This window comes from Kwoniella botswanensis, chromosome 1 (assembly GCF_036426115.1).
Source record: "Kwoniella botswanensis chromosome 1, complete sequence".
In the NCBI taxonomy this organism is placed as follows: Eukaryota; Fungi; Basidiomycota; class Tremellomycetes; order Tremellales; family Cryptococcaceae; genus Kwoniella; species Kwoniella botswanensis.
Window position 1 is genome coordinate 17,755,224 of NC_088599.1, and position 23,403 is coordinate 17,778,626.

The 23,403-nt window shown below is 46.3% G+C and overlaps 7 protein-coding genes across 7 annotated transcripts; 4 read left to right on the forward strand and 3 right to left on the reverse strand.

The window, feature by feature from the left end:
• Window positions 1-206: 206 nt before the first annotated feature.
• Window positions 207-3,172, forward strand: L199_006715 (spermidine synthase; the record flags this gene model as incomplete). The annotated part of the gene is made up of 12 exons (XM_064892413.1): window positions 207-234; window positions 317-352; window positions 418-436; window positions 513-552; window positions 617-702; window positions 767-914; window positions 986-2,151; window positions 2,206-2,481; window positions 2,542-2,773; window positions 2,829-2,903; window positions 2,964-3,044; window positions 3,104-3,172. 12 exons carry the CDS (start codon window positions 207-209, stop codon window positions 3,170-3,172), a joined length of 2,256 nt encoding a protein of 751 aa, XP_064748485.1.
• A 1,239-nt stretch (window positions 3,173-4,411) lies between these two features.
• L199_006716 (uncharacterized protein) lies at window positions 4,412-7,380 on the forward strand (the record flags this gene model as incomplete). Its single annotated transcript, XM_064892414.1, has 3 exons — window positions 4,412-5,077; window positions 5,152-5,244; window positions 5,305-7,380. The coding sequence occupies 3 exons, from the start codon at window positions 4,412-4,414 to the stop codon at window positions 7,378-7,380; spliced, it is 2,835 nt and encodes a 944-aa protein (XP_064748486.1).
• A 370-nt stretch (window positions 7,381-7,750) lies between these two features.
• L199_006717 (lipoyl(octanoyl) transferase) lies at window positions 7,751-9,113 on the reverse strand (the record flags this gene model as incomplete). Its single annotated transcript, XM_064892415.1, has 4 exons — window positions 7,751-8,134; window positions 8,271-8,405; window positions 8,497-8,684; window positions 8,870-9,113. 4 exons carry the CDS (start codon window positions 9,111-9,113, stop codon window positions 7,751-7,753), a joined length of 951 nt encoding a protein of 316 aa, XP_064748487.1.
• A 395-nt stretch (window positions 9,114-9,508) lies between these two features.
• L199_006718 (uncharacterized protein) lies at window positions 9,509-13,998 on the reverse strand (the record flags this gene model as incomplete). Its single annotated transcript, XM_064892416.1, has 3 exons — window positions 9,509-11,117; window positions 11,173-11,891; window positions 11,944-13,998. The coding sequence occupies 3 exons, from the start codon at window positions 13,996-13,998 to the stop codon at window positions 9,509-9,511; spliced, it is 4,383 nt and encodes a 1,460-aa protein (XP_064748488.1).
• A 1,893-nt stretch (window positions 13,999-15,891) lies between these two features.
• L199_006719 (uncharacterized protein) lies at window positions 15,892-19,660 on the forward strand (the record flags this gene model as incomplete). Its single annotated transcript, XM_064892417.1, has 6 exons — window positions 15,892-16,342; window positions 16,401-16,502; window positions 16,563-16,714; window positions 16,808-16,969; window positions 17,041-17,530; window positions 17,598-19,660. 6 exons carry the CDS (start codon window positions 15,892-15,894, stop codon window positions 19,658-19,660), a joined length of 3,420 nt encoding a protein of 1,139 aa, XP_064748489.1.
• An 825-nt stretch (window positions 19,661-20,485) lies between these two features.
• Window positions 20,486-21,882, forward strand: L199_006720 (uncharacterized protein; the record flags this gene model as incomplete). Its single annotated transcript, XM_064892418.1, has 3 exons — window positions 20,486-20,572; window positions 20,636-21,802; window positions 21,856-21,882. 3 exons carry the CDS (start codon window positions 20,486-20,488, stop codon window positions 21,880-21,882), a joined length of 1,281 nt encoding a protein of 426 aa, XP_064748490.1.
• Window positions 21,883-22,188: 306 nt separating this feature from the next.
• Window positions 22,189-23,198, reverse strand: L199_006721 (uncharacterized protein; the record flags this gene model as incomplete). Its single annotated transcript, XM_064892419.1, has 2 exons — window positions 22,189-23,107; window positions 23,170-23,198. 2 exons carry the CDS (start codon window positions 23,196-23,198, stop codon window positions 22,189-22,191), a joined length of 948 nt encoding a protein of 315 aa, XP_064748491.1.
• Between the last annotated feature and the right edge of the window lie 205 nt (window positions 23,199-23,403).

Below are 23,403 nucleotides of genomic sequence, written 5' to 3' on the forward strand. Positions count from 1 at the left end.
CCCATTTTTTTCGCTTGCAGTTGCATGTTTTAGAGGTTTAAAAGAAAGGAAGGAATTTTCTTTGTTACCAGTTGTAGCTCTGGTCACTCTATCTTTCAATCTCAGCAAAAAGAGTCATCGCATTGATATATATATATATATATCTTTGACTCCTTCATTCCCTCTTTCCTTCATCTGTACCTACCCAATTCGAAAAGAGATACAAAATGGCTCTCACTCACCCCAACGTTGTTGGTGAGTCGTACCGGATCAATCTCAAAATTCGTTAAGATAAGATGTTGAACTGACGTTTTCGGCTTTGCTTTTGCTTGTTTAGACGGCTGGTTCAGAGAGATCAACCCACAATGGCCAGGTAAGTTGTCATGACGTCTGCCTCTCACCTCGATGGTCATAGCTGACGATCCACATCATCTATAGGTCAGGCTATGACTCTCAAGTAAGCCGACAGTTCCATAGGGACGGTTGAATGTGGAACGCAGATGGAAGGGAGCTATGCTAATGATAGTCTATAGGGTCAAGCAAATCTTGCACACTGAGAAATCTCTCTTCCAAGTGAGCTAACTTCACTTTTCCTTGTCAATTGCAGAGCTCTAACTGACTAACTCCCTATCTGCAGGACGTCCTCGTCTTTGAATCCGAGACTTACGGTAACGTCCTTGTTCTTGACGGTGTCATCCAGTGTACCGAACGAGATGAATTCTCGTGAGTATCCCTTTACACCCGAAAATCAGGCAGAACAAGCGCTGAATTAAATCTCATATTCCAGCTACCAAGAAATGATTGCCCACCTTCCTTTAGCATCTCACCCTAATCCCGAGAACGTATTAGTCATTGGTGGTGGTGACGGTGGTGTTATCCGAGAAGTCCTCAAGCACAAATCAGTGAAGAAGGTCACCCTTTGTGATATCGATGAGGTGAGTGTCTTCATATATACTTGAGCCAACCGCATCGTAATGTATACTGACGGTTTAATATCTTCTCCCAGGCCGTCATCAGGGTCTCCAAAGAATGGCTTCCTATCATGTCTCAGTGTTACAAAGACCCTCGAGTCGAAGTCCACATTGGTGATGGTTTCAAGTTCCTCCCCGAACACAAGAACGAATACGATGCCATTATCACTGACTCCTCTGACCCTGTTGGTCCCGCCGAGGCCCTTTTCAAAGCTCCTTACTTCCAACTTCTCAAAGAAGCTCTTAAGGAGGACGGTCACATCTCCACCCAGGCTGAATGCTTGTGGATCCACCTTCCATTGATCAAGGAACTCAAGGAAACCTGCAAGAAGCTTTTCCCAGTTGTCAAATACGGTTACACCACTATCCCCACCTACCCTGCTGGTCAGATCGGTATCATGGTCTGCTCAAAAGACGGCAGCAGAGATGTCACTGTTCCCCTCCGAGCCGTCCCAGACACCAAGTACTACAACTCTGATGTTCACCGAGCTGCCTTCACCATCCCTGAATTCGGTCGAGCCATGCTCGAAGATGGTATCAACGTCATGCCTAAATTCTCAGGTGTCCGACCAGGTCCCGCTTCCAACCAAACCACCAAGAAGAAGGTCCTCCTCCTTGGTTCAGGTCTTGTCGCTCCTCCCGCCGCCGAATACATTACCAAACATAACCACGAGCTTACTGTCGCTTGTCGAACTTTCGCTACTGCCGAAGCTCTTTGTGCCAACCTTCCTAACGCTACTCCCATGTCCGTGGACGTCGGTTCTCCCGATGCTTTGAGACAAGCCATCAAAGGTCACGATGTTGTTGTATCCCTCGTTCCCTACACCTATCACGCCTCAGTCATGGAGGCTGCTCTCGAAGAGAAGGCTCACGTCGTCACCACTTCTTATGTCAACCCTCAAATGAAGGCTCTTCACCAAAAATTCGTTGATGCCGGTTTGATCTGTTTCAACGAGATCGGTGTTGACCCTGGAGTCGACCACCTTTGGGCTATCAAGACCATTGACGAGGTCCACAAGGCCGGCGGTAAGATCAAGAGCTTCTACTCTTTCTGTGGTGGTCTCCCTGAACCTGCCGCTTCGGACAACGCCCTTGGTTACAAGTTCTCTTGGTCCCCTGTCGGAGTGCTCATGGCGCTCAATAACGACGGTCGATTCTACAAGGATGGTCAGATCGCCGACGTTGCCGGTAAAGACCTCATGTAAGTGTAACATCGCTTTGCAATGTGATCATCGAGCTGATCGTGTTTTTATAGGTCCTCCGCCAAACCATACTACTTCACCCCCGCTTACAACCTCGTTGCCTACCCTAACCGAGACTCATCCGTCTTCAAGGAATTCTACGGTCTCAAGGACGTTGAGAATTTGGTTCGAGGAACTATGCGATACGCTGGTTTCTGCGAAGTCATCACCGCTTGGAAGGAGATGGGTCTTTTGGACGATACTCCTCGAGATGATCTCGCTAAGGATGCTGCTCCTGTTACATGGCTCGAATTGATCGCTAAATCCATCGGTGTCGATGCTAAGGAGACGTAAGTCAGCTTTGCATTGATGTGGCTGTACCAAGCTGACCTTCGGTAATTTGTATGCAGTGCCGTCATTGAAAAGCTCAGATCACTCAAATCATTCGAGAAAGACGCCAAGATCCTCATCGGTAAATTCCGAGGACTCGGTCTTTTCTCTTCTGAGAAGGTCACTCCTAGAGGTTCGATCATGAGAACCCTCTCTGCTCTCCTCGAAGAGAAATGTCAATTCCAACCTGGAGAAGTTGACATTGTCTTGCTCCAACACACCTTCGAGATTGTCAATGCTGACGGGACTGAGGTGAGCTTTTACATTATATCAGCATAAAACTGCAGCTGATGAATTATGGTTTTAGCAAACTATCACTTCTACCCTTGAGGCTTACGGTGATAGAAACGGTGGTCACTCCGCTATGGCCCGACTTGTCGGTGTGAGTATAAGTTGTAAAAAGAATAAGCATACGTAAAAACTGATTGTGATATGTAAATAGGTTCCATGTGGTGTCGCTGTGCAATTCATCCTTGAAGGTGTCCTTACCACCCCTGGTGTCCTCCAACCATACGACGAACCTGTAAGTGTGATTCTCGTATCATAGGTGGAAGTACAGGCTGACACGGTGTGCTTTGCCAGACATGTAAATTATTCAGAGACAGACTCGAAAAGGAGGAGAACATCACTATGATCGAGAAGGTCATCTAATCTGATCCATAGAATAGAAGGAATGGAGAAGATCCGTGGATAAATTGTAGATAATGAACGGAAATGGGATCACCATGTCATGTCATGCCTTGCCTTCATCTGATTCTGATCACATGATCTTGTGTTTCTGCACCTCAAAATCACACAGTTCGATAACGCCTATTTTGAGTCATGGACGACTGATTGAATCGGGACTGACTGACACAACTCTCAGAGACATGTTTTATCCGTGAATCGGTGATGAACTGATCCACGCGTTTGGGTACATCTGTTTGCTTCATTCTTTACGATCATTTCCCCTGTCAGTGGCTCATCCTGTATCGACCGTACAGTCGCTGTCTCCGATCCCTTTGAGACTTCATTGGCTCGTCGTCTTATTGCCTTCTCTCAATTGCAGGCTTTTGGCTCTGAACATAAGCATCAGAATGAATGGCTTGATATTGTAATCGTATATATACATGAACGCACCGATGTCTTTCAATGTCTCAATCACTTTTGGTTGCTGCAAAAGGCTATTCATACATTCAGTACCACGACGCGTCAATAGCAGGTGAAGGCTGATCAAGATCTTGTCTCAATCGACTTGTTAACGGGTAGTCACCATCCCTCCCTTTTGACACCTATCCATTCAATCCGGGAAACTACAGCTTCTGCATACAATCACATTACTTGCAGCCTCTCTAGTTCTAGTAGTGAGTCTGCAAGTTCATGTTCCATATTCCCGTGATTCGCTCTTGCTCTTGAAAGTGCTCGTAATGTTCTCAGATTATCTCCTAATCAGGTCGACGCGTTCTTGATCCTTCCCTGATCTATATCTTCTCAGTCATTTCACATCACATCACTTTGGTACCTGGGAGTTTTATCTTTTGTCTCTCTCACTCTCACTCTCACTCTCCATCCCTTTTTTTTCGTCACATCCACATTACAACATTACGCAGAGAAGTACCTCATACATGTAAAGGCTAACTTGATGTCTTGCTCTCAATATCTTTGCATCGCCCCCCTCCTCCCCTCTCTCCTATTTTGTCACATACGATCATAGTTAACGAAGTGTAATTACGACTTTTCACCTTTCATCATATGCTCAACCCACGAACCTTGTTGTAATCAGTTATCAGATCATCTTGGTACAACGCAGTTATCTATTCAGAGTAATCTTACCAACCCAGTGTCTCTCTCCTACGACTGCTCGGCCATAAGGATCATTCTCAACTCTGGTAAGAAGAGGAGGTCAGCACGATGCCCTTCAACCTCCTCGGGCTAGAAGATGTCCCAGTTCACGGATCGGGTTCAGGATCGAGTAGACGCAGGTCGTCTTCTTCATCCTCCTGTGGCTCCGGCTCTTCCTCTTCGTGGTCACCTCCCGATACGCCCACTCCAATGCACAATGCTCCTCTGAACGGTAAAGCCAATCTACAACCTGGTCGTTTGGCCAAGGACCAAGGGATATTCTCGTTCTCTGTTCCAATCGTTAAAAGGCAGAGACAAACTAAGAGGGTAGTCTCCGGATCGTTATTTAGGAACTATAGGGTATCTACGCTTGATGATTATGAGGATGAAGATACTGAATTGGATGAAGATGATTTAGAAGTCGGAACGGTCTTAAGTGATGTCGAGAGTAATCTGAATCCCCCTACGAATTCGGAGAACGGTGGGACGACTGGAGCAGTTGAAGCTGAAGGTGATGAAGTAGATATGTTCTTGGTTAGTAATGTACCTTCATCACCTTTGACTATAGGTTGGAGCGATAGGAAAGGTAAAAAGAGATCAAGAGAATACGAATACGACTACGACGAATTCATGCAAGAAGGAGATGAAGATCAAGATGGGGATGATGAGATGGAGACTGAGGGTCTGCTGAGTGTTAAGCAAAGAGGGAAAAGAGCTATGAAGTATTCTAAACAAGTGAGTGTTTCATTTCTAGCTGCATGATGCCTGCCGTCTATACGATGCTGATAGAACGATGTCATTATACTTAGAGTCCTACCTCTATCTATCCTAAGGAAAAGTCTTCTGCTCTTGGATCGGACTACTCGGTCGTAGGGAATATCTGCGATAAGATGGGTGGTCTTGTAAGTGTTCATACCCACTTCGAAGCACAGATCAAAACTAATCAAACTCTGGTCCAAAAGCACGCTTCTAGTACCGTATTCGCTATGAACGTTGATTTCCCCCTTCCCTCTTCCGAGCCTCCTCTAAGAGAGAAACGTCCCGATCTCTTAGCCTATCAGTTGGCATCTGAAAAAGCTAAAGCTGGCGCTGGCCTTAGCCGTAGATCAAGAGATGTAAAGAGAAGACTCGGCAGGAAACGAGGTCATACTCAGACCAAGAAATGCTTCCAACGACTCACAGCGAGTGAAGATCCCTTGGTCAATTTACCCGCATTTCAAAACTGGAAACCTATCAGCTTCAAGACCAAGACTTCACGGGTGGTATCCTCCGCTTCGTCTTCGGCGATGGACATCTCAGAGGACGAGCAAGATGAAGAAGATCAATTGCTGGTAGATCAAGAGATGAAGAGTCTTTCGGATATCGAACATACCGCTGGCGGTATCTCTTCCGACATAGATATGAAATCTGTTTCTTCGGGATCAACCCTCAAATCTTCTAAAAGGACATCACCTGATATGACCAAGATTAGGAAAACCTATGAACCTAACAGTCCTCTCGCAAAATCGCAACTATCTCACAACTCACTGAGTGTTACAAAAGATATATCTCGATTACGTGGATTCGTCGAACGTCTCCCAGGTCAGAATTCCACTTCGCACTTACACAGATCATCACCTTCTTCTTTATTACCTGCTAGACGATACATGACTAAATCCCACCGACCACAAATTATCACCCATAAATACAGAGCTAAACCTGGTAAAATCGAATTTGGCGCTTGTCTTCCAGGTCAAACTTTCATATCGATCCTCCGAGCTAGACTATCTGCCCAAGTCACTCGAAGACTCAAAATCGCCTCGTACAATGCCCGAACTAAGGATGGCGCATGGAGAGAGATGGTCGGTAATTGGTGGGGACACAAGGAAGTATCAGGATGGACTGATAAATGGTGGTTGCCTGAAGAAGTAGAAGTCGAAGCATTGTTACTTCCTGAAGTTCCCGCTGAAGATGCAATCATGCTTTCTCCACCGTCAAGCCCACGGATGTTCAATCGTTCTCGAAAGAGGATCGTTGACGAAGCTTCGGATGATCTCACGATAGGTGAAGAAGTTGAGGAAAGATGGGCTAGAAGGAATCAGCTGAGAAGAGACGAGTTGAAACCTTATGTCCTTCAGCAACGGGCACGGGTAGAAGCTAGAAAGGTCGAACAGAGACGTGCTAGAGCGGAAGTCATCAGGAGAAGACTGGAAGAGATCGCTGAGCAGCGTAGGATGGAGGAAATCCAGCGAAGGGAGACTATCAGGATGGAAGAAGAGCAACGACACAGGTGCGAAGAAGAACGATTACAACGGGAGCAAGAAAGGGAAGAACAAGCTAGACTTGAGTTTGAACGGGAGAATGAGATTGCTCGACTATGTCTCCAGCAAGAACAAGAGCAACAACGTGTCGTGGTGGAAGTTCCATCAAGTCCAGCACGAAGTGAAACTTCTACTGTCCTATCTGATCCACCAGAGTACGAGTTCCCTACCTACCCTATCGCCTTATCTCGATCTTCTCATATCAACACCGACAGACCCGTACCTAGAGTCCGAAGAGTAATATCTGCCCAGTCTGACATTCTGCCAGATTACGTACCGGACAGATGGAACAATCGATCGCCACCACCTCCACCACCTTACAACGCCAGAACAGATTGTCAGACTCTCATCGCACCGATCTTCATCGAGGATTCAGATTCTGATGGTGAAGATCGGGAAGATGAGGAAATAGGAATTATTTCTCCAATGGTTCGAAATGCAAGAGAGACTTCACCAGAATTACGAGTGATTGGATCTTTCCCTTCCAGACAACTTTTCGCTCCTACGCCTATTCACGCCACCGCTAGGCAGGTCGATCCTTTCAGAGCATTTGTGAATGCCCTGGACCTCGAGGAAGGTATGGAAGAAGCCAATGACGTAGAAGGTCATTTGGATGCTCATACTCAAGAGAACATGGACGAGGATGAAGACGAAGACGTGGTGCCCGGTGGGACGGTCGCAAGTGTTTTCCAAAGAGTCTTCGGGATGGTCTGGGGAAGTTCAGTCTCAAGAAGGTAGATCAGCTGAAATCAACTGTTTGTCATATTTGTGGATCTTGAAAAGTAGTTAAGCTTTTGTTGATATCTATTTAAATTGTTTTCTTTTTTTTGCTTGTCACTCAGATATACACATATCTATCAAAGCTATTTTCGTATTCCACAAATCAATTTTCTCACTTCATATCTGTTTGTCATCTCCAGTATGTTCTCTGCTTTGCTTGCTATTATATATGCTATGGATTCATGCAACATTTTGGATACAAATCTCCAATTAACAGATAGCTTCAATGCTTAAGAAGAGCATAACCTCAATCATTCACATGCGATGATGTATAAAGTACTATACATCCTTCATTATATGGTGATATAAGAAGTTTACCCAATATATTCTATTCCTTCTTCGACAGATCAGGTTCATCTGGCCAACCACCCTGTTTCTCATTCACAATCTTCGCATCCTCCTCCGCTTTCTGCACCAGCTCGTATATCTGCTTGACCTCTGCTCCTTCCTCCTGTAAATCTTGCGAAAGGGGTATGATCCCCCTTGAGAACAAGTCGCCAAATTTCGGTATCAGACTTTCGGCCACGTTTCTCACACTTGGTAAACCTCCCTTACTCGAAGGTGGGATGAGTTGATGTAATGAGGTAGCTTTGACATCGGCTAGACCGCATGCCATCACCAGATCGAACCATTTGATAGGCTGGGGTGTTATGTTCATGGCGAATCCGTGGGATGTTATTCGATGAGAGAGGTGTATGCCTATCGATGCGAACTGCGAGGGGTAAGAAAATTATGTATGCCGTACAGGTGAGGTGAATACGATACGATGAGAATAAAAAAGAGCACAAAGGTGAGCGATCAGCTTAAGCGCACGACTCTTCCATCCTATCTTGGAAGATATAACGCACCTTCTCAGTAGGTGATGAGAATACTCCTACATGACCTTCAGGATGAGGAGCCAGTACACCTTGAATACCCAGATCATCCTTCGCATATTCTGCTAACATCGCCTGGAGGTATTCGACATAACATCTCGTAGGTGTCTAATCAATATTCATTTATCATTTATCAATAAGCTGTAAATAATCATGTTATATAATTCATCCCAAAATTGAATACCTCACTCGGACTCACCTCCATGACATTCAAATCCAATATTGGATACCCAACCAACTGACCTGGACCATGATACGTGACCTGACCACCTCTCTTGGTAATGTAAAAATTCGCTCCTACATTCTGTACTTTTCTCTCCTCTGGGTGTAATTCGTTGGGATTTGGTGAATTGTCTCGTCTTCCGGTTGTGTATGTCGGTGTATGTTCTGTAAGGTCAAATATAGTATATTTCCAAATCGTGAATCAGCTAGTGCTTATTATGTGAATGTCAAGATATATGGATCCGATTAAAATGATCGACTCCGGTAGTAAGATAGTAAGAGAGTCAAATCGAAATCAAGGAGGATTGTTGATTGAGCAACGAAGTAAGCAAAGTTACAAATCAACTTACCAAGCATCAGAACCACGTCACCTTTCCCTCTACTCCCAGCCGGATCATCCCTCTTCGCTTTCAACCTTACATCTATGATATCCTTCTGCAATTCCAACCCCACAGGGTATGGTAGTGGTTCTCTGAAGATGTGATATCGAAGTGGAGGTAAGGATGAAGAGGGAGTTGCGCACGACGAGGATGATAGTGAGACTTGTCGGAAGGTGGAAGGGTTTAACAGGCGAGTGAAAGATTTCGATACCATCCTGAGCTGGGGCTGACTTTGTGAATCGTTGACAAGTATGAAATCGTATTATGGTAAGAGTTGAATAAGCAATTTGTTGTGAAGGTTTGTTCAGATGGAACGATCAATGGTCAGCGGAAACGGACGAATCCAGTGGAGGTGATTTGAACGGAAGAAATCAAAACAGATCCCGACGGATATGACATCCTCAAACTAACAGTCAGATTATCTCTTGTCATAGCATATCGTCCTTTTCATGCATGTCAATCAAGCGAGTCAATAGTCATGAAATTATAGATAATAATGGCTACAGCTACAATCTTGTACACATTTACATATAGACTGATCAACCAACAAACGTATCAAGATGACTGGATGTCAATGGTAACATGTATTGTTGTCCATTTACTCCTTATTTAAGCCATTCTACCAGCTTTACTCCCACCGAAAAACCCTTTCAACCCTTTCTTCTTCTTCGTTTCATCCTTTACAGAACCACCTTGACCTCCCGAGCCCATCATCATCGAGGAATCATCCATCAGCGGTTGACCATACATCGTCTTGACTACCCTTTCGTTCCCACCGCCGACTCTAGCTCGGGGCGAAGGTTGGTCGAACGATGCTCTACCAATTGCTAATGCTCTAGCATGAGCCGATGGAAACTGGGAATTCTGGATCGGATGGGTATTAGCATTGATTTGCAAATGGGGTGGTTGGGGGTATCCATTATATTGATTCACCCTATTATGAGGGCTATTTTGGTACCTCATTGAATTGGGTGATCCAACTATGGGTGTGGAGAAATCGATCATCCCCTTTGCTGAAGGGTATCCAACACCACTGGTGGCCAAGTATTTCGGATCATGTATCGTTCCGATCAAGTTGATCTCCTGATCAGGGAAAGCAGCCGCGAACGACTCAGGTGAACCTGTCATGCCAATACCACTAACCCCCGGTCCTGATTCCTGCCCGGGAGGTAAAGGCGGGAGATTCTTGAACCTGTTAGGTGATAGTTGTTCAGAAGGAGATCGCACAATTGGCTTATTGTCTATCGGGGGGATCGTTGCAGCCTGTTGCAATTGCTGCTGTTGTTGTTGGTTGAAAAATGACGAAGGATTGTATAGGGCAGGAGGGGGAGTTTCAATCGCCATGGTGCCACTTGAATTTGATAAACTCGAGGTCGTCTTGTTATGCGGTCTGAAGTTAAGACCATGGTTGTTCTTGTACATACTTGAAGGTTCATCGTATATGGTCGAAGTGTCTGGAGAAGAGTAAGGTCCTCTACCATTGGTCATCGTTCCATTACCCGATAGCATCTCCATACCGGATTGTCTCCTATCGCCACCGGGTTGTTCCAGTGATTCGCCCAATTCGTTCACTCCGAAACTTCCCCTTCTATTTGATGCATAGCTCTCTCTCTTCCCTGGGCCAGACGTAGCGAATTTGGAGCTAGTTGGACTGGCTGATAGACTTCCACCTGAAGACGAAGCTGTACTGTTCATAGGTGCCGAGACCGATCTCATGGCGTATGGTAGCGAGCCTGAATATCTTCTACCTTGGGTCGATTCTTGCCCATCTGTCAGCATAGAAGATGAAGAACCACTCCTGTTCCTGTTGTGTTTACGGTTTCCGACGAGATGAGAGAGAGGTGGTGGGGGAGCTAAAGGTGTATCAGGTTGGGGTTGTTCATTCCTATACTCATCGTCAGGTCTGGCAAGAAGATCAGACTTTGATTTGGTCCTTGCACCCTTCGGTTTCATCTTCTTGAAGAATCCCTTGATGCCCTTCTTCTTGGGCTTCTCCTCTTCATCCTCATCTTCTCCATCATCGAGTCGCATTTGGGATAAGCGCGAATGGCTGATAGCTCGTGACATTCGGGGCATAGTCACGTCAACATCGGATGAACATCGAGAATCTCGGCTAAAGAATGAAGGTCGAGTAGGAGACGCCATGGAGACAGCCCGAGGGTGGGGATTGACGTTGTACGATGATGAACGATTTCTTCGCTCGTTGTCCAAGCCAAGGCTACACATCGATATATTAGCATCTCGAGTATACTCAGGAGAAAACGAATACTCACTGCATATCCATCATACTACCACTTCCATTCTGACTGCCCCCGAAAAAGCTGGTGACACTTCCGCCAAATCTACCCCATAAGCTCCTTCTTCCACCATGTCCATCACTGCCCCCATCTCTACCAGCAGCCGCGCCTGCTCGGACAGCAAATGAGAACGGTCTCAAGCCAGCACCAGATTCTTCGCCAGGAGACCAGAGCTCTTCATTGCTCTCTTCGTACGCACCTTGGCGTTCGAGAAGACCAGGCGATGAGCCTTGTTTGCCATGGCGACTACGAGGAGTTGCAGAAACAGGAGAAGCATAGAGAGGGGTTCTAGGTATGCCAAGAGACGGTTCCCTATCGGGTAAGAAATGAGTGAGGGGTCGTTGAATGGGTGCAGGTCTCGGTGGGTTCGCCAAAGCGGTCAAATTGGCAGGTGAAGATGGACTGGGTCGAACGAACGAGAGGGAAGGTGTACCTTGAATGGGAGTCTGAACACCCCGCATTTGATCGTTGATGTCCCTTCCGTGTTTGTCCCAGGACAAATGGCTAGGTTGAGCTCCTCGAGGGATAGCCTGCGCTTCGTGACTAGATACAGTGGACGAAGAACCGACAATATCGTCTGGGAAAGGGAATCGGCCAAGTCGCTGAGCCTGAGCGCGTACTTCCTGGACCAAATGCCACTGTTGACGAAGGTATGTTTGGAGAGTTTGATATCGATGTGCAGAAGCAGAGGGGAACTGTAGCGACTAGTGAGAACGATCATAATACAGATATGATTATATTACTCACCTTGGTCATGACAGCTTTAATACCTTCTTCCGTCAATTTACCTCCATTGGTCCCTCTAAAACCTCTAGGTAGTCCTTCCCCTGATTCACCTTGTTCCCATTTATGGCCTCTCCATCCTACTTCTTTTGCGATCCTCCAGTCGGCTTCTCTCTTCTTTGCTCTAATAAGAGATCTTCTTTTCTTTCTCGCATCAAATTCTCTCTTCAGATGAGCATCCTCGGTGGAATTCCCGGTTGACGGTGGACTGAAAGAAGTCGAGTCGGAATCTTGGCTCGATTCATCTGCAGCTTTCACCAATTCCCGATATAAAGATGGACTGTCATCTAAATTACCCATTGATTTGAGTATCGCTTGTTCTTTCCATTCAAGCTCTCTCCAATCACCATCACTCTCTCTTTCCCATACGCCTTCACCTGAGACGACCACATCTGCTAAATCCCTATCTCGCATCATGCACTCTAGACAGATCTCCTCTTGCGGCTTGATACTGGGCCCTCTACCTTGTCCAGTAGTCGATAGTTGATTACTCGGTCTTCCCAATCCCACACCCTTAGGCGAAGCTTGAATCGGTTTGGTAAAAGCTCCTGCGAAAGGTCCTGCATCTGCTAAACCCGCTACGACAGGCAATGACGAAGCTGACTTGTTCGCTTGGTGTTTCTGGTAGAAAGCAGGTTTAGCTGATGGTTCAACGGGTATGTTGGGAGGTTTGGACGATGTGGGTGATCGAGCTATATTCAGAGGGGGCCAAGACGATGAGGGTACAGGAGCGGTGAGAGGTAAAGTCAGATTGGGTTCTTGCTGTGGGTCATTCACGGATATGGGAGCTGATGGTACAGCATTTTGTTGTGGACGCGAATGAGGCGCAGTAGCTAGATCCGATGGCATAGCAGTCTGCATTTGCGATGTAGGACCAACAGTCTGTTGTAAATCGGAATCAGATGGCTTGGATGGTAACGTTGTATCGATCTTGGGTGGACGTGGTAGCGATCTTTTTGCTGATGGTGAGGAAGGCGATGCGTTGACATTTTTGAGATCTGTGGAAGACCGTTTCTTCTCCAATCGACGTGGAGTTTCCATCGTTGACGTCTGTTCGATGGCAGGGCTGGGGCGAGGTTGAGGCATGAGGATTGACCCCCGCTCGATGGGAGGCGATTTGTTATCTCTTGTAGGCGATGAATCTCTAGGAGGCGTCATATGTCCTGCGCCCGTGAATCCAGATACTCTGACCGGTGAGCCTAGGTTGGTGTTGGTATTTTCGATGACAGTACGCCGCCTAGCTACACCAGGTGAGTTCCGCAGGATAGGTGAAGGAAGTGGATTGCCTTCTTGATCTGTGGGTGAGGGTGTCGGGGGGCTGGGGCCGGGTACGTGAATTGTTAATGAATGACCCAGCGACCTGTTCCTCGCTGGCACATTTGGTAACTCCCTACGACCTTCGCCCGCTTGTTGCGGTTGAGCTAGAGATGACGAGGACGATGAGGTGGACCGAGGCTGAGATATTGTCGATTGAATGCCTTTTGAAGCGTAAGAGGGCGAAGCGGGAGGACCTATAGGAGAGATCGGTGACAGGATAGGCAATGGAGGTAAAGCCATTGTGGGCGGTGGGAGCGGAGGCGGTATTGAACCTTTGTGTAGACGATGGGAAGATGATCGTGATGAATATGATGAGGATCGTGATGAACGTGTTGGTTCGACGCTAAGACTGTGGCTGCTTCCAGCTCGAGCCTGTTCGTGATTCCGCAAAGGTGATGTTCCACCTGAACTCGGACCAGCTCCCCCACTTGTTATCCCTACGGTACCTCTAAATTCACGTCGCGAAGGCGAAGCTGAAGAGGAGGAACCGGCAGGCGAAAAAGGTTGAGTGGTTGACAGAGTATCAAAGGATCCGAGATGCAAGGAAGGGAAATGTAATGTTGGCCGTCGTGCAACTGACGGAGGTTCGTTTTCGGTGTTTATGTTTGTTGAAGAAGGGAGTGTTGGACCACCCAGCGAAGGAGGTGAAGGAAGAGGACCAGGAGAAGAGGTAAGAGCAGAAGCAGGAGCAGGATTGGACATTATTGCTGTGTATGTATGTATGTGTGTGTGCTACTTGCTGTAGGTAGATCAAAGGAAGGGGCAAGGTAGAATGGAAAGGGTCAACCTGAAATAACCAAGGGTGAGACAATGAGACAGTGATACAGTGATACAATACAATCAAGACACTCGTTGTGTTGTGTTTGTGGACGATTTTTGACGGAGCAGAGGCGATGCGATATGTGGTGAGGTTGTCGTTTCGAATGCGTTTCAAGGCGAGCGTGATATGGGTTCGTGTTGCTATGATGTATTGCTATTTCGTATTTTTTACACAGTCATGATGGGTCGAAAAGTTTTCCCTTTGGATTGTTGGATTGATAGGTTGATCGATGGTGACAGTTGCAGATGCAGGATGTTGGGACTCATGCGCGGGTGAACCTGTGCGGACGAGCGAGTGGACGCGTATGATATGATACTTGATGCTATATGCTATGGATAGCACTACACGATATAGATATGATCACGATGAACACAGTCTGAAATGATGATCTATCTGACCATTGCAGTCTAGTGGGTGTGTCTGTGACTGTGACTGTGATTGTGAATGGCCTGCTGACAACTGATCATTGTGTTATGCAGACGAGGAGTATGAGTATGATATTCGGTTCACCATCTGCTTGTTTCTGTTTTTCACTTTTACGTATAAAGGATCATAGGAATCGAGTCTGGCCCTGTTCCACCCAAAGCTTAAACATTGATGCATTCTGATAAGACAGGCGCGCGATCAAATGCTTTTTGTGTTAGGCATCTCCCGCAAATAATGGTAGGGGTGATATCGGGATTTTCGTTGTACCGGGAACAAGGCACGGATTCCGATCCCGATCATTCGCATCTTGATTGTTTACATCTTCCATCTCGTTCGAAATCTATTACCAGATCCGGTCAGTTAACTGTCTTATCCATTCAGCCATCTAGCCATTCAAACTTTACTCGATTATCGTTTTCCTTTTCAACTCCGACCTTTGCCTCTTTCATCTCTCTCAGGGATCGCTTGGAACGATTTGTCTCGGATTTTCTTTCCACTCGATCAGCTATGCGCTATGGACGGCTTGGTCCACGATGAACAAGGGGAGACCAAGCCTGTTGTTCGGTCTCAAGGACAATTACGAACTCGTCTTTGACGTCAGGATCAACCGCTTTCTCATGGCAAAAGGCGCCATCCCGTGTCTATCCACCGTACCTGCAGTGCTGTACCAAGGCAAAAAGGGTACCTATGACCTATGTCGATCATCTCAACCCCTAACAGGGTTAGCACAGCGCAGCATGTAGACAACACATAACCTTTGGTCTTTAGACTTTATGCTGGAGTTGTATCATAGGACACGTGCAGTATCTACCATGGACATGTAGGACTCGGATGAACCTCAGGTAACAAACATACCATAACGTAAAACTGCGAAAATCTAAATAGGAAGATGAGTTGGAAAAGTAAGACATGTCCGTCCTATAATGTCCGAACATTCTCTCAAAACCTTACCTGTAAACAACAGATGTTCAAGACGATGATGACATGAATCACACCTATGATATGATAAATCAAATGAATCAATTTTCACGTCTTCGAGAGAACGTCGTTCTTTATTTTGATGCTTCTCCTTTTGACTTATCATCACGTTTTATATCATACTTTCTTCTCAAACTACGAGTAGTGTAGACTTTCTTTTGGCTACTGTCTCACACCTTCGTTGCTCCGTCTTGTATTCACCTTCTATTCCTGCCTGGAATATCCGAAAATCGCTGGACCCGATACTGCACAAAAACAATAAACAGCATTCGTACTCTCATGGACAGTTGAATCCGTCACCATCATCAAACCCCTCGCCTCCCTTGAACCTCACCTCCTCCCTCAAAAACCTAAATCCTTAGAATCGAAAGATGGGGCTTCCTCAACCTGTTGGATACCTTTACTGGTATACTACATCTATCATCCTCGGCATCCTTACCATCATCAACTTCTCTACCAAATTCTATTCACACTTAACCCGTCCGAAACTACACCCATCCCCAGCATCTTCTTCCGATACTCTCGTCACCACCACAACGGCCAATGGTCAGGCGCTGCCTGCTCCTTTAGCCATTGAGCACTCGAGCGAGGATGAGAAACCCCAGATTGAAAAAGCGAGGTTGGGCAGACTTAATAGGGCGGTCAGAGCTTTAGGTGTAGTAGTTGAGAAATACTTTTATTTATCGGGTATAACTCTACCTGCTAGGCGGTTCACCCTTTTTGGTAAAGTTAGGAAGATACATAAGAAAGTGTATGCGACTCCGGAGTTGTTCTGGACATGGGGTTATACCTTAGGCTTCTTGATCCTCTCGTTCTATGGTAGTAAGTTTTGCTCTTACCTGGTGGTCACGATCAAGTGCGCTGATATATATCCAAACAGCCGGATGGGATACACTTACTTGGTCGAATCAAGCTGCTTGGCTGGCTGTAGCTCAGGTTCCCATGATTATCGCTTTGGCAGGAAAGAATAATTTGATCTCATGTGAGTATCTATTACCCCTGGACCATAGTCATTACCTGACAATGATAATCTTTCTCGTAGTCCTTACGGGCATATCTTATGACCGACTGAATTATATCCACCGAGCATCCGCCAAACTGTGTTTGTTGGGAGTATGGATCCATGCAGGTGGACATTGGAAATTGACTCATGGATGGAGTCAGGAAACCTGGCACAAAACCATCTCTCACTGGGTAAGTGCTCATGCTGGGCCAACATGAGGCACAGGCTGCGTAATCCGCAAGTAATCAAGTAACTGATCATCATGTGCCTTTAATCGAACATAGGGATTTACCGGTACCTTTGCGATCACTTTACTTTCTGTACTATCCTTACCATGGTTCAGAAGGAGGATGTTCGAATTTTTCCTCGTCATGCATATCGCATTGGTAGCTCTGATGTTGGCTGCTTTTGTCATGCACTGGAGGGCAATGGACGTTTGGATCTATGTAAGTGTGACCACTTTGCTTCACTACACGTATATCATCGACATAACTGACTGGCTCGTAACCTACAACAGCCTGGCGCAGGTCTTTGGGCAGCTGACAGACTCGTTCGAGTACTACGTTTGGTCGTTCTCAACAAACTGTGGATCCGACCTTCACTATCTGCAAAAGATATACCTTCCAAAGCCACCATATCGTTATTGACTCCCTCGACGTTATTACTGAGATTCACCAGTCCCTCCGAACATCTCAATTGGTCGGCAGGACATCATTTCTACGTTGTCATGCCTGGCATGTCAAGGTTCCCTTGGGAAGCACACCCTTTCACAGCATCTACTATTCCCTCTCAGCCTGGTCAAGGGACCGAATCAGGCGAATTGGCGTTTATCATCAGAGTGAGAGACGGTTTTACCAAAAGGATGAAAGATAAGATCGACGAAGTGAGAAAGGATCAGGGTCTGGCGGTAGACGATAAATTGGATGTGGAAGTGTCAGCAGCAGTAGAGGGACCTTATGGGGAGAAGTCGGATCTGAGAGGGTATGAAGGTGTCTTGATGTTTTCTGGTGGGTCCCCTAATATCTGAAATCTCATGATATGATATCGCTAACCGATCGAGATTATCCCGTCTAGGTGGCTCTGGTATATCATTCGCGGTATCCAACTTACTCCAGATTTTACGTGAGATCAGACAAGGTACCAGTCGAGTCAAGTTCATCTCGATCGTTTGGATGGTCAAATCTCGATTACACCTTGAATGGATCGCCCCTCTACTCAAAGATCACGTCAATGACTTACCCCCTGATTTATCTATCAATATCCATGTTCACGTTACCAGACACTTATTGCCTAAATTATCATTAACGCATAACACTCTACCTGATATGGCTCCTGGGGATTTGGAAGCATACTTGCAACAACGGGCCACGCAACCTAAGAGGCGAAGAAGTCGTTTCATGTCTACGTTCTCTTGGGCTTCTTGGACCGGTGCCTCTGTCTTCCGAGCGGGCGGCACACAAGCTGGAACAAGAAGGGGATCTCTGATGCCTTCTGAATCTGGAAAATCCGAGGGTGGAGAATCAGCAGGCTCAGACGGTTCCAGTTCGAGGAAATCAAGAGCTCAAAGATTATTCGGTTCGTTCGCTTCTTCTCATTTAGGCGGTACCTCACATAAGAATAATAAGATCAACAATAGGAGAAGTAGTCATGCGGTTAGCGGAAGTGAGAGTGAAAGTGAGGATCCGAGGAAGATGGCTCCCAGATCGAAAGAAAGGAGAAGACCAAGTATACCAGCTTTCAATTGGACAGAAGGGTATGCGGACAATACTGTGTTCGGTGCTGGGGCCAACGGAGGTAGTATAAGTGAAGAAGCGGGCAGGAAAGGGTCTCTAATACCTTTTACTGTACCAGAAAATCAGGAATTGGAAATCGTCTTGAAGGAGCCTACACCAGTCGAGGGTGTGAGACCAACAGCCGTTATGGCTGAACCATTACCTGTTACTCCTGTTGAGCCTATCAGACGTGAACCACTGGTAATCAACACGACGAGGGATATCGGACCCGATGAAGTTGATCCATTCGATTATCGACCTCCTTCACCTACTACCCCACCTGCAGCTGTGTTACCTCATCGAGATTCAAGAGGATCGATACCATGGATGCGGGAATCATTCTCATCCGTGCACATACCTCACAACACTCCACCACGTACTAGACAGATATCAATCTCGGAAGATCTACCTCTACCACGTCAGAAACGAATTTCTATTTCCGAAGAATCACCTGTCAATCGAACGGGTTCGCCTCAAACAGTCACTGTCCCCATATCTCAATCTAGATCAGGCTCTCTTTCTAATTCTTTACCTGGTACACCCACGACTTCTGCATTTAACACTGAACCAACGCGGAAGAGGTCCATACCTTTGTTGTATGGATTAGCGAACCGACGTGAATCTGGACGACGAGATTCCCTGCCTCTTCAAGCAGCAGCATCGATTGGTCCCCAATCTTCACCTCGACCTTCCATCCTCATGCCTGCCCCAGTAGTGGCCAAACCCGTCCGACCACCAATTTTAGAAACAGTCCAGTCCTCAGGTCTACTATCTGCACCTGAAATGTCTAGGTCATCGTCCACCACATCAGGCGCATCAATGGCATCATTCACCACTCCCGGTCCACCTTCCCCCGTGCAAATGAATAATCCAGAAAACATCTCAAGACCTGAAACTCCCTCAAAGGAATTCCAACAATTAGCTCAGATATCAGGAACGTCACCTACCGATTTGAGGAAATCCATCTCTGCTATTGGAGCTATCCAGGATCCTAAGGAACGACGGGCGAGTGCAGCAGAATTCATGGGACCTGCTGAGCTTGAGCTGCGTAAGAGGTCTGCGGAAGGTTTAGAAGGTTTGGTAAGATGGCATGAGGGAAGAGCGAATATCAAGGAATCTATCGAGGATATTATCAACTCCGTAGCGGCTCATACTCAATTGTCATCAGATGAAAGACACGGCATGGAAAATGAGAAACCTGGGTCGGGACCTGCTAGAAGAGGTGGAAGAGTGAAAGTATCGTGTTGCGGACCGATATCACTCTTGGATGCTGTAAGGGATGGAGTGAAAGATGAGATGAATAGCGAGGAAGTTTGGAAAGGTGGGGTGGTAGTGGATTTCCACGCGGAGACTTTTGGTTGGTGATGTATTAGAGACAATAAACATAGAGATAAACCTGTATAACTTAGTATATTGTTCCCCACTTTCATTCATTTTGGTATCCATTCAGGATTTTTATGTGGGTTTATAATCAATGACATTAGCATGGATATGAATTGCATTTACAAGCTTCTTGCTCGCTCAAGACTCCTCATGGTTAACCTGAATGTCAAATGTTGAATGTGCAATGCAAGATGTATGTGTAGGTGAATGACTTCAGGTAGCTTCATAGCTTCCCTTGAATGTCCTTCAAGGACCCTTATGCAGCAGTATACAGATTGATGGTAATTTTGATCTCGCGATTATATTCTTACCCATCAAGGCAAGGAGAAGGAGTGTCCTTGATCGATGGTTGAAACAGACTTAATCAAAGGAAATACTTCCTGCTCGAAACAGCCTTCAAAAGGCACATAAAGGTGATCTGACATGCCCCATTACCCATCATTGGGTTCTTTATTGGGTCCTTTGGGTTAATCATCCTTTGTGATAAAGCATCACCGACAATCCAAAGGATAGATCTTCCCCATCCCGGCTTCTCCTGAGTCGAAAATATAGGTTTGAAACGGGAGATTGAGTTTCATCGCAAGGTATCTTCAAAGTTCTTTGTTCTCCGACAGTACAGTATAAGATAGAGTACTGTACGACATTCCTTGCTACCCTCTTTCTTTCCCATGATCCTACCTACAGCGCTATAACACACCTCCTGATTCCGCTTCATAGTTGAATAAATACATTTCATTGAGAGTATTCTTATACTCTCTACCCCGTTCGGTAACTTCAACATAACCACGCTCTTTTGTACATTCGATCATGAGATCTACCACTTTTCTCGTATGGGGTCTATCCTCTCTGATCCTAGCACAAGCAATCAGTCTGAGTAAGATTCCAGGTTTCAAGGTGGGTTGAATTTTTTGTGATTATCGTATAGAAGATAGCTCATCGATTGATGATATACTGTAGAAACGATCACCACTTGACGAGACCGATGGCTCAGCAAGTCTTCCACCAGGTGTGGAACTACGAGTTGGTATTCCCTTATTTGCGGAAACCTCTTCCACCTCCTCTTCGGATTTTCTAGAAGCGAGAAACACTCCTGATTCAGAGGGAACAACAAGTAATGCCGCTGCTCCCACCACCTCCCCTTCATCATCATCATCATCATCATCATCATCATTATCATCATCATCCGCAGCACTGATCACCAAGACTAGAACTCATGTGGCAACGGTGACCGCCTCAGCGCCAACTTCTTCTGAAAGTTCAGGTGTCCCAATTGCCACATCGACATCTCAAAGTCTCTCGCCAGAACAATCATCTTCGGTCGAAGATTGTAAAGGTGCTTGTCCTACAGCGTCGGAGGAGGAGGCTCCTCCTGGAGATACCTCTGAGGCTGCTGCTCCTACGACATCTGCTTCCCAGCCTAAGACGACGGACAAACCTGCTGAGACCACTAGTCAAGCTGCCACACCTACTACTTCTGCGGCTCCTGCCTCTGAAGAGGAGGATGACTGTGAGGAGGAAGAGAAAGATGATGACTGTGAAGAAGAGGAAGACGACGACGACTGTGCAGAAGAAGAGGAAGAGACCAAGCCATCTCCTACGACCGAAAATGCAGCTGTACCCACTGCCACGAAGCCTGATGAGGGATCGAGTGGAGGTGAAGGTGGATCCAGCGAAGGGTCTGGTAGCGATATGGAAGATTGCGAAGATGACGATGAAGAGGAAGAAGACTGTGAGGAAGAGGAGAATGGAACATCTTCGCTGGCACCTCAATCATCTACATCTAGTCCCGCAACAACCGAACAAGCTGCTACCCCAACCTCATCGGAAACACCCAAGCCTACTTCAACTCAACCAGCCACAACCGACAAGGCAGTCGCTCCCACATCGTCGAGTCCCCCTAAGACCACCGAAAAGCCAAGTTCATCGGAGTCCAAACCCACAAGCTCTTCTTCCAAAGCATGTGATTGCGATAAAGAGGAAACTAGCTCAAGCTCGTCACCTGCACCTACTCCCTCAGGGTCCGCACCAGGTGAAGGTGATGCCGCGCCTGCAGACTTCACTGCTGACGATGAGAATATCGCCGCCTTCGCTGTGCATACGGAAAAAGCAGAGGTATCTTCCATTGTGAGTAAAGGGCATAGAGGCTGAGAGTTGCAATACTGATCAAAAGGCTGTAGAGCTCTTCTGGTTGGACTTGGCTTTAAGAGCGAGAAGTGCCGAAATTATAGCAATTTAACTGATCGACCCCCCTTGGCGCAAGAATGGCTGGGACATTCGTTGCTGACACATGTATATGTCTCGGATACAGCCTTTGCTGCTTTCATATTCGTACCTACAGTATTTAATTCTGTTCTTAATCATGGACACTTAATGCATGACTCACGAGATACCACCCAAATGTTCATTCACACTATATTTGCTACGACCTCAAAGATTTAGTGAACACTCTCAAGAGAGTACTACACTAATGACGGACGGACCTGTTTTTGGTCTTAACCATGAATCGCTCATCACATGGACAAGTTCACTTTGATTCCCCCTCCAGATCCATCACCGTCCATGAGGACCAAGGTGTTCAGCCCCTTGATGTAGAAGCTGTCTACTATCGTTTCGCTTTTAAACGAGTTACTCTCGGAATGCTTAACATGACAGAATGCAGTTGAACCTAATCTAGACAGATCTACCCGATGTCTTGCCTTATCATGAACTGCCTCCCAGGTCTGCGGGACGCCAGGTGATAGCTCCTTTGGACCATTTTCTGAGGTGGCTCTCCACCCATTGTCGAAGGTGACTGAGGCCATCATCGACTTGTCCTGCTCTTCAGCATTCATCCTTTCTTCCTTATTCACTAGAGAGATCTGAACCTCCTCATGATCTGTGGCGGAGAGCCAACTGATCCTTTCCCTTAGATCATTGGCCGTCGGAATGTCATGGATGGTCATACCATCTCGACTTTCACGGATAAAGTGATCGGATGATCCTGCACGTCGGATGGTATAATTTCCGCCATCAAGCCTGAACCGATCTTGTGCATCCAAATAAACGATGGTAGATGGTATCCTTGATAAAGTCAATTTCATCCATGTTGGTGTCTCAGGTTGATACTTTCTCATTAATTCTGAATTACTAAGTCCTCCTGAACTTTTGTTACCTGGAGTCATCTTGTAAATGTTGAACATAAGTTCACCATCTCTATGTTGTCCTCCTCCTGGGAAGACTGACTCCGTGCATTGTCCATCCTTACTCTTTGTCCAACGGTGAAATCGAAGTGTACCTGGCTCACGCCATATGATGGTATTTCCGTCTTCGAATGAGTGATAATCATTTGGACCTAAGATGGTAGATTCGTACTTCGCTTGATCAAGTAATTTATACTCTCGGACTCCTGAGGCCATATCAACTCGATAAAGTGACTTGGCTTGAGCGGCTCTGATGACATAAATCAGAGTCTCAGTATTGGATGAGAAATGATGAAAAAAAGGTTGGCTCACGTAGATGGGGCAGGAAGCATACTTGCCATGATTCTGAATATGCGTATTCTGCTGATCTGCTCTACTCCTAGTATGATGGTATCAGTCCAGATATATGACGGGCATCCAATTGAGAGAGTCAGTGGTGTTTATATATAGTATTCCCGTACATATTTTCATATACATTACGACTGTAGCAAGACTCTGCTTTTTGGTCTTCCCGAAGCAATATGATCGTTCAGTCCGCTTGGCAAC